Here is an 18,082-nt window from a genome sequence, read left to right on the forward strand (position 1 = left end):
TGCTGTAGCTCAGTCGTAACTGTAACTGATGCTGAGACTCTACTGACTGTGTGACTGGTAGACGGCGGTGGGTGGCGCAACAGGCCAAAACACAAATTCAAAACATAAACATGATTAACATTTGGGGAGAGTGTATCTCTGGATTATACTATACATTAACAGCTGAAAAGTGTTCCATATTTTACATGTGTCACCATACACTTAGCTACAGTAATATGAATAGCGGTTCTCATCCGATGAGCTGTGCCGCTCTGAAATAGCTGATGCGGCACCTGTATATCATATCGCCATGTAATCCTCCAGAAAATGTCAGTGGGATTCAGTGACATAGCCTCCTTGACTTTCAGCTATTTAAGGGTCCTTCCTTGATTTTGTGAAGCACTCTCAGTCTCATTCATGTCTAAGCACGTCTTTACATTGACTTTACATGTAATTCACTTGTGCAAATTGTTGTATCCAGGCTCTGTGTGTGAACACAACATGAGGGGGAGAGAGCACACCTCCCTGCCCTTCCACACGCATATTAGGAAAGCCTGAGGCATAGAGAGCCACCCTGCCCTTCCATGCACCCACATGGAAAGCTTCAGGCAAGGAGAGCAGCGGTAAGGACAAACATCAATGACAAACAGAAATGACATTGATAAGTCAGACACAGCATGAAAAGGAGGAGCTGGGGTGGAGGCGGGTTGCAAAGCCCCTTGCAGAGGAAGCAGCAACATTAGGCAGGCCAAAGCTGTTTAAATAGGGCGCCCTGACTGAGATCTGCCAGTTGGTTTTATAGAAAGGAATCATGTGATCTATCAGCTGACTCCCCTCCATCAATCAGCTGACCCATCAGTTGATTGGGCTGCTTGAGATCAGCTGATGTAGCTGGGATGTGAGCTGAGCTTGACACTGTGTCCTGCCTGAACTAACGCTATGCCCAATTAAATGAATTAAAAAGTAATCGATTGAGATAGCACTTGCCCGGGGTTGTTTCATGATCGTGACACAGGGGTTTTCTATGCTGAAGTTACTGTAAACACACACTGGATTTGGGTTGTAGTCTTGAATTCTTGAACGACTAGTAACCTCTAAATAATGCATTTCATGTTATGAATGCATATCATGCAAATGCCCATATTATTATAGGGCATTTTAAGTTTTTAATGCCACAAGATACAGAGATGGTTTTTTTTCTGTAGTAGCACACATTGCAGGGAATAGTACAGGTCACCCTCTACCTGCTGCACAGCTGAACAACAGGTCTGCCAGCTGGGCTTCATGCTCTGTGTGACTTGTCAGTTTGGCACACAAGTGCTTATGCTTGGCATCAGCAAGGAAACACTCTTTATATTAAATGACTGCCTTACACTGGGAGCTGTGGAGAGGTACAGCCATGCATGTAAAGACAGAGGAAGGGGGCAAAGAAAGAACATCCAGTACCAGAGCAGGAGCAGAGGAAGGAACTCAGATAAGATAAAGAGTGCAGAGAGGAGAACTGAAATGGAAAAGCTGTGGCACTGCAAAGCACAGAGTGGAAAAGAAAGAAAACAAAGCATGTGGTAGGAAGTTGGCCTGTGTCAACAGGAGGGAAACAATGTGCCAGCATTTCACAAAAAAGGTGGACATTTTGTCTTTCACTTGGCCTGTTTCACTTAACTGCTGAAGTAGTCTTTAGCTTTTCTACTGTGACGTGTTTCCCAGCAAAATGGAATATTTGATCATGCACAGTTGCAAGAGGGATGTAAATCGAATCCTTTGCATTTGATTGGGCCACTAAAAGTGGGCAGGCTTAGGCTCTGATCACACAGAAACTGTTTTGCAGGTTGCAAAACGTGAGGTGCATCACACTGCTTTTTCTTTGTTTAAACTGAATGCCACTAGTAAAAAACTATACTGCACTTATACACTTCCACGGCTGCTGTTTTCTATTGAGATCAGGTAACTGCGGATTGTAAAGTTGTATAGCTCTGGGTATCCAGCAACTGCTACCACCAGTTTCTCCTCCATTGTTCACGAACTGTAAACTTGTTGTCATGACCACCACAGAATGCCTGCCTCTCAAATCATCCAATAGGACAAAGGAGGTGACGTGGGGTACTTTTAAGCTGTGAGTTGAAGTGTTTTCAACTCGAGGAGTTCAGAGCGCTTTGGCATCACTAGATGCGCAGAAATGCCAGGTGCAAGGCAACGGAGAAATAGTGAGCAAAAAGTTTCATTCTCATTAAGAAAAATTACAAAAAGCTGCCTCCAGCTGCTAAAACGCTTTCTGTGTGATCAGGGCCTTAGAGTTTAGTGAAGCTTAAACCTGACTGCTGCCTCCACACACCCCTCCCTCCATATTAGATCAGGAAGAGGACAAGGGAGAGATAATAAATGAAGTAGATGAATGAATGAACAATTAGGCCTCAGCAACATTGTTTTGGAAATGAAAACAAAGGTTTGATTGTTAAAAGGGGGCGTGTCATAACAGTTCGGCCCCGATGGTGTAACACAGACAAGATAGAGGTATCCATCAAGGAGAGAGACGAAGCACATCGTATACTCCATGTAAGGTTATTGCTAAAGCAGTCCACTGTGAAATGGAGCTATTACAGATTCCACTTTCCTCAAAGTAAATGAATTCCAGCACGCCTCATGTGACCATGACAATTTGGGGAAACAAAGACCCGCCAATGTTGCGTGCTGTTGGTAGCTCGCTAACTTAATCTGAGCTCTATACAGCTAAACGTCACATTAAACCTATTTCCTCCCACAATTTTTGCTCAATTGACACCAAACTTGCTACAGAGCATCTTCAGCCTACAGTGCATCAAAATGTTTGACTGTAAACGGTATTGTAAACATATACTTGCAAATTCTTGCTAAATACATTTTCAATGTTCATTAAAAAAAAGACAAAATTTTGGAGTCATGGTAGATGATGTTTGGAAAATATCAGAATTTTATCTCAAAAACTGAATTTTTTACAGCATTTTGAATTTCGCTCTCATGCGAACAATTGGAGTAAATGCAAAAATGGCATTTTTAAACATCAGTTCTTCACTTATGGAGCCAATAAATTATTGTTAAAAACAAATTACCAACATCTCCATGCTGTCTAGATGCAGTATATGTATTTTCAGATTTTTGTCTTAATAACTGAATTTTTGACAGCCGTTTGAAATCTGCCTTTACACACTAACAGCTGCTGTCTTGCACACAGGTGACTGGCTTAGTCAATTTGTGAAGCTACATGGGACCTTTCTGTTTGCCAATTAGCTCAGTGAGATAGAGGATGGTTCTTGGTGTTTAAGATTGTGAGCTCAAGCCTCATCTCATGCAACATTTTCATATGAGAAATCTACCTAAACTTTTCATAAAGGTCCAGTCCCATGCCAGATGTCCTCAACCATATGTGCTACAGCTTTGGAACTTTCACTTTGAAGTTTGCTTTTCCATGGCATGCATGGCTACTGTCTGGCACCCTGATGCTTGGCTTAGTCAGTTTGTGAAGCCACACATGAACTGTCACTTGCCAATTAGCTCAGTGAGATAGAAGACGGACCTCAGTCTCAGAAGTTGTGAGTTCAAGCCTCAGGTAAGGCAGAATGGACATTCTAATGCGAAAGTCCTATGTTCAGGCATCATGCTATGTGGATTAGAGACTTCCAAGGTTAAAATAATTATGATCCAGGCAGCTATGCGGAGAGATGAATACTCTTTATCAACACTTTTCTCTGTTATCCCTTGTCTCTTTTCCCTGTTTGTTTGGCTTAGCTATCAGTCAATATGCAGAGTCTATTCAATAGCTACTTTTACATTTTAAAAATGTTTTCATCTTTGTCACCATGGATAATGTTTAGCTTTAAACTAGATCAGGCCAGTTTGTTCATAATTGCTAGCAGTTAATGTTATTCTTATTTTCTTGTTCTTGAGTTTTTTCTTTCCTTTGTATATTATGAGTCTGATCACTTCAGCCACTCATCCACAATATGAAGGTCATGCCATAATTATATGATGTAACTTGTATGTTGTGATATGCTTTGTTTTAGTGTGTGTGTTGCTCAGAATTGCCTAATTTTGCCTAAAATTGCCCGGCCCTGACCATTGCTGCGCAGCAGCTATAATTATTATTACTATTATTACTATTGCATATATTGTTGGAATAGGATCACAAATGCCCAAGGAGGTGATCTAAAAAGGTTAAAAAGGCATTTGCCATGCCAACTTTAATACTTTACTTAAAATTAAAATGCTGGTGAGTGTTGGGGGTAAAGCCTTACAAAAAATTTATGTAAAGTCTACATAAATGCCCAGGACGGTCAAACTGCAAAACTCAGTGTTCACTTGACATATTTTTTTTTTATGTTATGTCAACTATCTATGATTAATTTGACCAAAATTTATAAAGCCCACTATCAATGTGCACTTAACATGTTGTGGCATGCTGGGACTAAATGGGTGGAGTTTCCCAGCATGCTGCGAGACAATGTGTTTAAAGCCATGTGTTACCCACACATAGTGATAATGTTTATCTATTTCACAATGGTTCTAATGGGTTACAGTTAATGTTGTGGTAAAAGACATTTTACACCACAAGTTAAGTTGTTTACACAGTTAGTGACATCCTGCCTGTGTAGCTGTCAAAATGGCCAGGATTAAGTTGTGCTGAGATGAAACAAAGATAATTTCATAGATCAGAGTTTAATTTGATGTCTCATTCCAGCATTTGAGAAACCTAAACTTGCCAGAATTTATTTTAGAGATCAATGAAACAAAAAAAAGTGTTATTATGTTTATATGACATATAATTAAGTGCTCAAACAACAACAAAAAAAAACGATGTTAAACTGATATAAACTTCCTGTCAGACAAACGTCATGTGACACATTTAATTTGTGTCTGATGTACTCTCAAGTTTTATGTTATTGTAGACAACAGCAGATGAAGTGCTCATGTGGGTTGCAGTATCATGGTATCCAGGAAGGTGCTCTTTGGTCAGGAAGTGTAGAACATCTTGAAAAAAACAAAATCCAAGGCAACTCTTCTCTGGTGCAAAAGTTAAAAGGCATGAAGCCCTGATGAAGGCCAGTGAGCATGGCCGAAACATGTTGGTGATTTTAATGTTCATCATGAACTAGCCATTTAATAAAGGCCTTTTAACTTTTGCACCAGAGAAGAGTTGCCTTGGATTTTGTTTTTTTCAAGATTTTATGTTATTGTGTTGTAATAAAACTAAAAATTTTCAGTGCAAGCTGTTTCCAGTGAGTGAGTGAGTGAATTGGGGTTTACAGTGACATCAGCAGGCAATCAGGTACATCGACACCAGTCGTTTTTATCGAGTCCAACAGCACTGAATGCCCTCTGGTGTTTTCTATTTGATTTTGGCTCCCTCTAGTGGTAGTATCAAAGATGACACTTGGTGACTTGGTGATTTGCTGAAAACTAAACATAGTCCACTCCAGTTCCGTGTGTGTGTGTGTGTGTGTGTGTGTGTGTGTGTGTGTGTGTATGTATTGTTTAATTTGTCTACAAACAAACCCATCAAAATAAGTTGGCTAAAAAGATCTTGCCTGTTGCAAATGTAACTTTTATGATGAAACATTGTTCAAGCTAACAGTATTGCTTGATTGTGGAAAACATCACATTCCAAAGCTGTCAAGTATGTTAGGCTATTTTGTGTGTGTGTGTGTGTGTGTGTGTGTGTGTGTGTGTGTGTGTGTGTGTGTGTGTGTGTAGAAAATAAAGCACAAGACAGATGTAAAATATTTCCAGTTTTAATTTGATAGTGAAGCTAAAGTATGGTGTTTGGATTTGAATATCAAATTCAGAGTAAGCATCCTGTAGCTTCAAATATATGCTCAAACAAGCAGACATAGAACATACAATGTGTATCATAATGTTGGCAGTGTAACATTAAAGGGGTGATTTTGAAGGAAGGATTTTAAATATAGTATATTCTATTGGCTTATAACAGTATTTGTCTTTTTCTGCATGTGTGTGTGTTTCTTTGATGAGTCCTCCTTCCTCTTCCTGCTGCTGTGACTGCTCTGCTGCAGCCTGTAGGTTTTTCTAGCTTGGATTCTCTCTTTCTCCAGGACCTCAGTGTCATCCAGAATCTCCAGGCCAGGGAGCTGACTGATGACATACTGTCTGAAGAAACAAAGACAATCAAGACAAATTTAACAAAATCTGAGAGGGTTGATTTGATCAAGTGCATGTAAATGTTTGCCAGCTGTATTACAGCACAGAAGGAAGTGTGCAACTACTCACGAATGAGGGGCTCGTGCTTGTGATAGTGTGAAATGTAAACATTAATGACTTCCTCCTTGGCTGAGATGTAATGTTAGCTAGGTCAGTGGTGCTAGGTGATCTAGCAGTAGATGCACACTTCCATCTGTGTCATTATACAGTTGGCAAGTGTAGTTTGGAACGACGAAAATAGTTCCTATTTGAAGCTGCTTACAACAAGAAGTGTGGATTATCTTCAGTAACCAGGTCATGCTTTCTGGAAAGAGACATTGCTGTTGGGTTTTTCAAACTTATTTTTTGGTGCTTTGAGCACCACAAACTGAGTGCCAACTATTTTGTTTATGTTGGAGAGAAAGCAGACATCTAAATATCTCAAACACTCTGCATCTCACACCAAAACTATCTAGACTGACAAAAAGCACTACAGGTAAGAGGAAAAATATGGATTTTTGATTTTGAGGTGAACTGTCCCTTAGACAATAAGTAAAATGATGGTCCATACATAACATTACTATTAGTCCAATTTTGAGAAAACACAGGGCATTTTTTGGCATGATGTTCTTGCATTGATGAACCAGATGAGGGTGCTAATACAAGTAAAAATGTCAAACTTTGAAAGGCCATTACTGCTGCACATGCCATATTGCATTCCATCAAATTAGCACTTTTTCTTGAACTGGTTCCATTCAGGTTTCTTGAAACCTTGGTGCTATCTAATGAACTGGACTGCATTTCCACTAGTTTTGCGCAGAACTATTGTAACCATGTATGTGTTATGAACAGGATGTGTTGCATAATGCAAAATGGAAGTTAAGAGTGGTGAAAGAGGATGGATTGCATTGATTACCTGCTTTTGTTCTGTTTTTATTGATATTTATCCAAAAAAACCAAGCATAGACAAACAATGATTTCTCACTTGACTTCTCCATCCTCTCTTTCCCATCTGTAGAATATGACGCACCCACTGATGTCATCACGGTTCGCACTTCAGGTCAAGGGAAACCTGCTAATTTTTTATCTATTTTTTTTTTGTTCCAGCTGGGAACCAACTTTTTGGGTTCTGAGCCAATTGATCTTGATCAAAATGCTCAGAATGGTTCAAAATTAAGTGCAGGAACTGGAATAGAACCAGTTCCATGTTGGTGAAAAAGAGGTTTACACATGGTTGGGTTTTGTCTTGGACATTTGAGATGAAAACACTTTTTTTGTTGTCCGATTATGGTAAATGGATCTGTGTCATAAATTAGAAACCTAATGTAAGATCAGGTTGCCTATTATGCTACAACATACAACCTTCCACTGCTGAAACAACAACAAAAGTTTCTAAAATGAGTAAATTACACTTTCTTTCTTTATTTTTTTTACACGTTTTTTAGTCAGTTAATTACATTTGCTGTATAAAAGCCTTTCTTCACAGTGCCTTACTGTGGCTTAGTGGTATACCCAGAAATTTTTCACAGTGGTGGCCAGATGCAATTAGACACAAATTCCCATTCGGCGGCAGGATGAATGCGATGGACACGATGCAAAATACGTGAAATAAGCAGCACAAATGAAGCGAGTAGGGTAATTTCGTGTCAAACGTTTCTTTGCGAGAGTTGAAAACCCTGAATTTCAGCGACCAATTTGCGCCACAACAGCCAATGAGCATTGAGATCCTCTGGGGACGAATAACGTTGAGGATGTATTGGCAGAAGTTCATTCATCGATTCAGCGATTTCAGGCACATTGGACGTGAATTATTAGCGTGTATGAAGGCAACCAACATAAAGTATTCTAGCGTTCAAACTTGCGCGAGACATGCGTTGCGAAAATTCACATTGTGTTGGGTGTGAACACAACATAAGAGTTTTTTTCATAAACATGAACATACAGCGGCGGCACGGTGGTGTGGTGGTCAGCACTGTCGCCTCACAGCAAGAGGGTTCCTGTTCGATCCCGGGTGTGGGAACCCTTCTGTGTGGAGTTTGCATGTTCTCCCCCTGTCAGCGTGGGTTTTCTCCGGCTACTCCAAAAACATGCAGATTGGGGACAGGTTAATTGGTGACTCTAAATTGTCCGTAGGTGTGAATGGTTGTCTGTCTCTATGTGTCAGCCCTGTGATAGTCTGACGACCTGTCCAGGGTGTACCCTGCCTCTTGCTCAATGTCAGCTGGGATAGGCTCCAGCCCCCCCGCGACCCTCAAGAGGATAAGAGGTTAGAAAATGGATGGATGGATGGATGAATATACAGTGTGTACAGAGGGATTCTTGATTTTGGTTCTATAGTTAGTGACCTGATCTGTGAAAAGCACCTTGATGCTCACCTGTAGTCTTTGTACTGGGTCAGACTCCCTCCATTGAAATAGCTTGGTGCTGCCTCATTGTTCATCATACTGAGGATCCTATATTACAAAGAGATATATAGAAGCATAAAGTAGGAGGGAAAAAAATGATGACTATATGAACTGACTCCAGGCATTTCCTCTACAGACATACAAAACAATCCCAGGCTCACTTTATGTTGGGGAACTTTCGTCTGACTTCCTCCACAAACACAGGCAGATTGTTGATCTTGTTCTTGTTGATGCACACTGTGGTGACACTCAGCATGTAGGGGAACTTGATGTGAGATGTGTAGTTGTTGCAGTCCAGGATCAGAGTGCTGAGCTTCTCCAGCTGACCCAGCAGAGCCGGGTTCCAGGGATTGAATGAAGGACAACATATAAAACTCAAACTGCTCAGGTTTGTCACTCACTAAGGAAATATACATCAATATACTGTATCATAAGTCCCTTTTACACTGTGTCTTCAAGGCAAGAATTTCACACTGTAGGGGCGTCGGTGGCTTAGTGGTAGAGCAGGCGCCCCATATACAAGGCTGTTGCTGCAGCGGCCCGGGTTCGACTCCAGCCTGTGGCCCTTTGCTGCATGTCACTCCCTCTCTCTCTCTCTCCCCCCTTCACACTTGTCTGTCCTGTCATATAAAGGCTAAAAATGCCAAAAAAAATATCTTATTAAAAAAAAAAAAGAATTTCACACTGTTATTCCACCTCACCAAACTGTGGGGGGATGGAGTTATCTCGCCTTTAAGCGGGTATAGGACATAGTAACAGTGCCAAAATTATGTCTGTATAAACGGCCAGCAGGATGGGACCATGGGCAGCACAGGTGTGATGCTTTGATAATGTGCAACCCACCACAGAAAATTTGAAAAGCAGCTGGTAGCAGTCAGGCTGCGTGGAACGCTGCTCAGCCTACCTTCCAATTTTTTCCAGTGGCCACTCATGGCATTGCTGTGAAAAAATTCCTGTGGCCCAAAAAACATTTTCCCCTTGAGCCACCATTATAAAAGAGACGTCTTTGAAACTGCTAACAGGACACCTCAAACTGCAAACAAGGTCAGTTAGGAATTTTCTATTCTGAATTTTTGATCTATGGAAGTTTTTTTCTTTGTAATTTTTTTTCTCTTTAAAAATCTCTGACATCATCACAACGTTAAGTCTATGGAAATCGCGGGCGGGGCCAGTGGGAGAAGCATGACTGCACATACTCAGAGGGCCACATACCGTGGAAATAAACCAGGAGGCTAGAAACCTGTTTGGCAGCTCCATTGGAATGAATTGATGCCATCTTGGGATCCGATAGCTAGCTATCATAATAAATCTGTGGTCCGGGAGCACTTTACTAGGCTTGTCCCAATACCAGAATTTCAGTAGTCAATACCAATACCAGTGAATTTCCACAATTCTCGATACTCATTCGATACCACGATAAAAATAAAAAAACAGAACCCATGTATTTCTAAATCCACTACTTTATTAAAACTGTTTCAAACTTTAACTTTAACTCTAGCCTCATTTACACCGCAAGCAATCCACAAGCATTGTGGCAGCACACGTGTATTCACACCAAAACCGAACAGATGCATCGCCTGCGGTCACTGCTGTCCTGTCAAAATACAAACCACAACCAAACAGTTGGTGGCAGTAGTGCATCATGTTTGAAAATCTCCAAGAAACCCCAAAGAAGAAGAAGAATGAGACATTCGACTCGGGGGGAAAAACCAGTGCTCCCAATTATATGTTGAGGTCGCACAGATGAAATTTTGGTCGCATATGTGACCAAAACAGTCGCAATTTCAAGCCCTGAAGGCCAAAGCATGATCGATCCACCCCTGTTAACAGTTGGACAGGTGTTCTTTTCATGAAATTCTGCACCTTTTTTTCTCCAAACATACCTTTGCTCATCGCATCCAAAAAAGTTCTACTTTAGCCCGTTTCACACTGACAGATTTTCAGCGAATGTTGGGCCGTTTTGCCGGCAAGCTGTGAGCGTTTAGACACACAGAGCCAGATTAGCAACTTGATCCGAGGTGCCCAATTTCCGCCACAGAAGGGGCTGTTGATGACTTGTGGGAGGAGCTGTTGATGACGCCACACGTGCGACCTTGCCCTTGCAAACCAAGAGGCTATTAACCGTCAGATGACAGGAACAATGAAGAAGGGGCCAACTTACGAGAGAATCACCGAAGGATTGACCAGCTGCAGCTTCCCTCCCATGTCACTGTTTACATCACATGCTGAGCTACACGTTTTGTTACTTGCTCACGTCCCCATTGCCCCAAAAAAGGCGCAAATATTGCCAATGCTGAAGAGACTGATTGGGCTTTCCTGCAAATTTGCACAATTCCTATCTAAAAGGGGCTTTTAAATACACTTGTTTCCAAAAAGCATCAGGCTTGTTTAGATGTTGCTTTGCAAACTTCTGATGCTGAATTTTGTGGTGAGAACACAGGAAAGGTTTTCTTCTGATGACTCTTCCATGCAGGTCATATTTGTATAGGTGTCGCTGCACAGTAGAACAGTGCACCACCACTCCAGAGCCTGATAAATCTTTCTGCAGGTCTTTTGCAGCCAAACAGGGGTTTAATTTGCCTTTCTAACAATCCTACAAGCAGCTCTCTCAGAAAGTTTCCTTGGTCTTCCAGACCTCAACTTGACCTCCACAGTTCCTATTAACTGCCATTTTTTAATTACATTATGAACTGAGGAAACAGCTACCTGAAAACACTTTGCCATCTTCTTATAGCCCTCTCCTGCTTTGTGGGATTCAGTTATTTTAGCTTTCAGAGTGCTAGGCACACTGATTGTTGGAACAAGGTTTCAGGAGTCAGAATATTTATAAAGCTTTGAAATTTGCATCACCTGGCCTTACCTAATGGGGACTGTGAACAAGCCATAGCCCTAACAAGTTAATTAAGGTCTGAGACCCTGGTAACAGTTATCTGAGAGCTCAAATGTCTTGGGGTGCCCAAACTTTAGCAAAGTGCTCCTTTCTTTTTTCACTTTAAAATTGTTACATCTGATCTTGCTTAAAATGTTGAAAAGCATGTTTCATCTTTAACCTTAACTAATGCCTTTTGGAGATCAGATCATCTCTACTTATTTAACTGTTCACAGTCAACAAAATTTGACCAGGGGTGCCCAAACTTTTGCATGACACTGTAGTGGTTATGTGATTGATAGATTATTTCCTTACAAAGATATGTGTAGGTTTAAAAGACGTAAATTTTTCACTCTGCAAATTATCCCCAGTCAAGCATGTGTTGCTGCGAAAGGCACACCTGTGTCTAACCTACACAGTAACTATTGGTGGGGCCATGGAAGGCAAGAAAACACACACCATCTTTGCAAAAAACAAAGGAACACTGTGCTTGGTCTCTAAGCCTCTAGTTATTAAGAAAAGGATACTCATTCAGCAGATTGTTACTCAGGTCCAGCACCTCCAGTGTCTCTGTTTGCGTTAGGATGGATTCATAGGGGATTTCTGTCAGGTCCTGGTAGGCAAAAGAAAGCCACTGAAAGCTGGAGCTGTGCCCGGGTTGACTGTGTTGGCCTGAGGTGTGATGATCCATGACAGACAAATTCAGCAGTTTGTCCTCACTTGTATTGATGAAGATTAGGGGAGCAGATGATTATGTCATGATCAAGCCTTGAATAAACAGCAAAACAGTAAATGGTTAATAGACATGAATGACTCAGAACACAGTCTGATGAGCCAGTAGGTGATGATGTTTTGGGGTTTTGAACTCAAATGATGACCAATGTTGGGTAAGTTATTCTCAAAATGTAATAGATTACATATTACTAGTTACCTTCATCTGAAAGTATTAAGTAACTTTACAATATTATTCTTTAGTGTGTTGCTTTGACCAAAATCATCTCAGAAGAAATGTTGATTTTAAATGGATGAGGGTCATGTTGTTTCACAGCAGGTAATCAAAGCACTGCAGCTCCGGTTTATTGCAGTTCATTTCAAATCCAGTGCTGCGCAGGTCTGACCCATTCATGCATTCACATACAGTGGTTACCACTTTATATTAAAATCCCTGCTTGTATTAATAATTGTGTGATGATAAAGAACAATTAAATACTGTTGACCTATAAAATAAATTAATATCCTTGGACACAGGGAGGGTCAGGCAGAGGATCAAAGCTGGATGATCATGAGATATGGATAAATATTTGTGTTCAGGAAGACTGTCTATTCTCCCTGAACATGTGTGTGCCTTTAAAGGTTGAGTGTGTAAGATTTAGGGGGATTCAGTGGCTTCTGGTGGTAAGGATTACAGACTGCAACCAGTTGAAACTTTCACCAAAACCACAGAGGTCCCTTCCTCTCCAAAACAAACAGACCCGGTGATTTATACACTGAATAAAGCAGTGTCATGTTACAAACCAGTGTTTTTTAGGTGATGTTTGGTACGTTGGACACAGACGTTTTAACCAACCATGTTAAAAAATCTGGACCAGGGGGTTCTCAGAGGTATGCAAGGGAGCGGAAAAATTATGAGTTGATGATTTTGTGTGATGAAAGTGTTTATTTATGTTTGTTTATTTTTAAAATATTTGAAATATATTTGAAAATATATATTTTGCCTTTTGCAACAACTTATCCTTGTGAAAGTGCAGTTTCCTCCCTCACTGACCTAAAAGATACAAGTCAAGACTGCAACCTGAGGCCGATATGGCCCTCTGCCTGACAACCTCCATCTGCCCAGTTAAATATGCTACTCATGTTTATACACAGTCAGTATGTTTACATGACATTAGAGAAAATGGATTTATTGCATAAGTCCAACTAAAACCAGACTTTTAAAATGCATATAAACACGTTAGTCCAACTGAAATTGTATTAAATCGAATTTCTCAAAATAAGACTAACACATCCAAATAATGTAATTGGGAGTTGAATTACTCCTGCATGTATACAGTCAATCGGATCCAAACTGGCCTAGGTGCTCTGTGCATGCTCCACAGTATCTGCTCCAGGCTTTTAAATAATTAACAGGAGAAGAAGCCAGTAACAACATAGCAACCAGAGCCATGCATTTTTGGATGGACGAAATGTACAGAGCTATAAAGTTGTTTACCATGGTTCCAGTTTGCTACAAGCTACCCGTGGCTAACTTGTCTGTTGTCTGTGATGTAATAGGTCAACCAGAAAAAGGTCCAATACTAACAAGCTGAAAGGAGGCATATCACCATCCCCCGTAACGGAGTCGGACATACTTTGGTTAATAAATCGATGCCTCTCCTGTGTTTGTATACTGGGACGAGAACAGTAGTCCTATTAAATGGCTTAGTCGAGCTATAACTGTAGCTCCACTCAAATGTGCATGTAAACGTACTGATTGAAGACCTCTGCACTGGACATTTGAATGAACACTGAATTAAACTGTTGACTGACACATTAAATAATAATCTGGACACATAAACTAGAGTACAAATCATATTTCTCAGCGACAGTAGTTTAATGGTTATACTATGGTTAGCTAGCTGACATGGTGACATCATCTTAACATAAAATGCTCACATAAATCAGAAGTGAGAGAGAGAAAAATGTTTCAGTTAAAGCAGCACAGAAAATAATGACCTCATCACAGCCACTAAGACCAGAATGTGTTGACCTACAAAACTGTAGCTACAGTGTGTGTTATGTCACCTGAAAGCCTTCTTTATTCTAATACGTATTATGGGTTATAATGTGCAGTAAACACAGAGAGGCATTGATATCAAGGTTAAGGTTATTCAAAATAGGGCTGCCTTTTGTATGAAAATATTTTACTGTCTTTTTCATGGCCCATGACTGCAAATACACTGTAAGGTGAGAAGCTTCTAATGCACTAAATTACTAGCAAAGTAGTCCATTTAACAGTATAGTAAATTATCAAAGTATGACTGTCTCAAAACTCCCCCTGACCATCTAGTGCGCCAAAGAACATGTATCATCATTTACAGTATTCAACCATAATATGCACTCATTTTAAACTACACAAATATTTCAGGTTGTCCTGCTACTTTGTCAAACACTCAAATATGAACCTAGATACAGCATACGCTGTTTTAGCTGGACTTACCAAGCTGAAGAGGATCTGCTGTATCTTTCAGTGCATGCAAACCTCAGAGAACTGCTTCCAGCTCATATAAAAGGCCCTCTTTCATACTCCGGCTGTAGATCACATGATGGGGATAATCACATTGCTGCTAAACCTTGTGTTTGGGAGGACCCACTGGACCAGATCTAAATAGCATTGATAGTGTTGAATTCTCAAAAAGGGGAAAACAGCAATACCGGCTTATTAACAGAGAAGAAATGTCAACTTTACGTCTTGTTTTACTGTACCCATAGACAGGTGGCTTGCTGATGATCATAGTCAAAGGCTTATCAATGAACTGATGAAAAAACATTACTTCTTTTATGAGCTCATTTTGGAGTTCACAGACTTACTTTGCTCAATTACAGGAAACATCATAGACTCAAGTCTGTTGTCTAAAATCACACTGTAGGAGCTCTCACAAATACTGATTTAATTCTGTGTGTAAATACTGCAGGGGACATCTCTACAACTTATTAAATTAGTCCATTTTTAAATGGAATCCAACACATTGTATAAATGAAAAAACATATGAGCTGATTGTATAAAATATACCATGACAGGCTAATTTACACAAATCGATTAGAATTTTATCTTGGCATTTATTTTGATGGGTTTTTTTTTTCAGTTTACAGTGCCAAATTAACATGTCTATTACTGGAATAATGAGAACCCGCCCATACCCGTATAGCTCAGTACCAGAGCCAACCCATTACCCGTCATTTTGTCAAAACTACACCTGCCAGCACCCGTTAAGAAAGGTCCCCTGCTTAAACACAGGCAGGCTACAGTCACTCACATTAAGCTGGGTTCTCCGTTCTTGAATTACAAATCCAGCAAAGGAAAAGTCTCTTTCACTGGCTGCGCTTGATGCCAGGATGGCAAAAACATTCCACACAGTCACTGCCAGGTTAGGAAACATTTAAGCATGCTCCTTCCACCACCATAAAACCTTAGGCTGTCCTTGTATGCACATGGAAGGGCAGAGAGGTGTGCTCTCTCTGCCTTACGCTTTCTGCATAGGTACAAGGAAAGGCAGAGAGGCTGGAGAACAGAGCCATACTGTACCACCATATGTAATACTGCAAATGCAAATAAAGTTGTGTTGGGTTTTTTTGACTAAAGTGGTCCTGACTGAAATATATTTTTGCTCTCATCCACTGCCCACCTGGGTGTATTTCATTTTTAACCGTGCTTGTGACTATATATGCATATATAAATTTATATAAACGTTTTTGCAGGTAACCCATCAGGTACCAACGTGGTACACCACAAGGGCAAGCTGAACTGTCAACTCTGTCATATACACCATTCTCAACTTCACCACACCCCAGGCGGTTGAAGCCACAGGTGTGGACCTGAGTCACATGACTTGGACTTATGTTAGACTCGAGTGACAAATTTGACTTTACACCTGACAAAATCAAAAAAGACTTGCAACTCGACTACAACTTTACCCCAGTGACTTGTGAAATCACTTGGACTTGAGCCTTTTGACCTGTAAATACTTCATACATTTCCCCACATCCAGAAATTTAAAAGTATGTTATTTTAAGGGTGTGCCACAAACTAGTTAATGTCCCTTCATTTCCTGAATCAGTTCTCAGAGTATTGACACTTAATTCCCTAGCTTAACTTTGAAGCATCCAGCAACAGCATCCAAATAAGATGCAAGGGAGAACCATGAAAAACTAACATTACGTAACTGATTGCAAGTTGAAAAAATAATACCAAAGATAATTTTGTTTGTATACAAAAACCAAGCAGTGGTCCAAAAAAAACAAAAAAAACCAAACATTTGCAATATGCAAATGTGCTGGTCAAGAATAACAGACAGAGATGCAACTCCAACAAACAAATCCAACAATTTGAAGCTGCACAAAAAACAGTAAGCAGAGGGTAATATTAACACAGTTATCAAACTGCTTAGCCAACATTATTACTCTGTTGTTAAAATGGCATTACATTTGATGAACTTTTTGGGGAGTTTTTCCTTATCTGCTGTGAGGGTCCAAAGAACAGAGGGATGTTGTATGCTGTAAAGCCCTCTAAGGCAAATTGTGATGTGATATTGGGCTTTATGAATAAAACTGAATTGAACTGAATTGAATTGAATGAAAATCGCATCATGACCTTTTTGGGGACTCGAAACTCAAAGTTTAGGACTTGGGACTTGACTTGGGACTTGTCAGTTTTGAGTGGGACTTGACCTGGAACTTCAGTGCAAAGACTTGAGACTATTACTTGTGGCAAAACAACGACTCTGTCCCATCTCTGGTTGAAGCTGCTGCGGTAGTGGGCCAATCACACATTGCATTAAATGAAAGAATGCTCGCTGTGATTGGCTGCGAGTCTTTTTTTTCTTTAGATCTGGCTATAAAACAAGTCGAATTCAGGTATCGTTTGACTGGCAAAGTTTTGACACTACTTGGTACTGGGTTACTTTGGTCCTTATCTTAAGGGTATCAAGTGCCGATACCCAGCCATACTCCCCACCAATACCACTGCTGTCTGTGCATTGTATATGAGCACCATCATCTCCAAATTCCTATCAAACACAGCACACACAGCAGACTACAAATAGCATTTTCACTATATTTTGCCTGTAGACATGGAAACCAGACAATACTCTTTTGCTGGAAGGCTGTGTCAGTTAGGTCGTTGTAATCTGATTAAACACAAATTAATTTAGGAATATGCACAATGCAAACACAATATACATCTAAATAATAAAAGCCTGCATTCCAGATTTGGACATAGACTGCCTCAGGTAATGTTGCATGACCTGTAGGAAATTTGCACAAAGAACAATATCAACAAATAGATTCACTAAATTATTTGTACAGTGAGTACACAGTGAATCTGGGGCTTTCAGGGCCCCTGGTGGACAAGAGACCCTGTTGGTAATCCAGCTTGGTTCCGTTGGAAAAAAGGCAAATACACTAAATACATTTGAAAAAATCTCTTGTGAGCTTTACATATACAACAACACTTTTAGTGGTTAATTAGTATAAATGCAGTGTAAACAATGCCACTTAGTGTTGCAAGTTACTTTTTAGGCACAATAATTGTCACTAAGCTCATTATAAATGATATAAATAGTTCCAGCAAAGTTCCCTTTGATCCTTATTAGATGTTTTCTGGTACTGCAGATTAAATGTCCCGAGGATCAGTCCTTCCTCCTACTGAGAGAACACAGTGGCTCATGGCTGTGATGCTCCATACACTGTCTTTCTAATTCAAGTTCTGATTGAACACACAAAGCAATGACCTCTGCTCGTTTTGCAGTCCCTGATTTGCCACTTTGCTCTTCTCCATACCAGGACACACTTTTTGCTTCCCTTCATTTTGGACCGAGGGGGCGTCTTTCTCCAGTTAGTGTAGCTGACCGACTCACCGCCTGCCCACTCCCAGTATCCTCGGCCGTCCCTGTCATTCAGGCCTTAT

General features: G+C 40.4%; 2 protein-coding genes across 3 annotated transcripts in view; both read right to left on the bottom strand.

Annotated features, from left to right (window-relative positions):
• Positions 1–5,725: 5,725 nt before the first annotated feature.
• LOC117272792 (leucine-rich melanocyte differentiation-associated protein) lies at positions 5,726–14,744 on the bottom strand. The gene is made up of 5 exons (XM_033651853.2): positions 14,618–14,744; positions 11,949–12,189; positions 8,714–8,896; positions 8,523–8,600; positions 5,726–6,117 (listed from the first exon to the last, which is right to left on the bottom strand). The coding sequence occupies exons 2-5, from the start codon at positions 12,110–12,112 to the stop codon at positions 5,925–5,927; spliced, it is 618 nt and encodes a 205-aa protein (XP_033507744.1). The 5' UTR covers positions 12,113–12,189; positions 14,618–14,744; the 3' UTR covers positions 5,726–5,924.
• The window catches only part of frem1a (Fras1 related extracellular matrix 1a), a 72,750-nt gene continuing 67,059 nt past the window's right edge, over positions 12,392–18,082 (bottom strand). For both annotated transcript variants that reach the window (XM_033610040.2, XM_033610039.2), the window contains exon 37: positions 12,392–18,077. In XM_033610040.2, the coding sequence (XP_033465931.2) occupies positions 17,875–18,077 (203 nt within the window). In that variant the 3' untranslated portion in view covers positions 12,392–17,874. The remainder of the gene's footprint in view (positions 18,078–18,082) is intronic.

The sequence above is a fragment of the Epinephelus lanceolatus genome, chromosome 22 (assembly GCF_041903045.1).
Source record: "Epinephelus lanceolatus isolate andai-2023 chromosome 22, ASM4190304v1, whole genome shotgun sequence".
Lineage (NCBI taxonomy): Eukaryota > Metazoa > Chordata > Actinopteri > Perciformes > Serranidae > Epinephelus > Epinephelus lanceolatus.

What these genes read in the sequence shown, in the direction of transcription:
- LOC117272792 (XM_033651853.2), bottom strand. Translation starts at nt 12,112, where the DNA reads ATGGATCATCACACCTCAGGCCAACACAGTCAACCCGGGCACAGCTCC. An exon ending in AGTAACAATCTGCTGAATGA is followed by an intron (nt 8,897 to 11,948) that starts GTATCCTTTTCT and finishes ATTCAATCCCTG; the next exon opens with GAACCCGGCTCTGCTGGGTC. An exon ending in ACCCAGTACAAAGACTACAG is followed by an intron (nt 6,118 to 8,522) that starts GTGAGCATCAAG and finishes TTGTTTCTTCAG; the next exon opens with ACAGTATGTCATCAGTCAGC.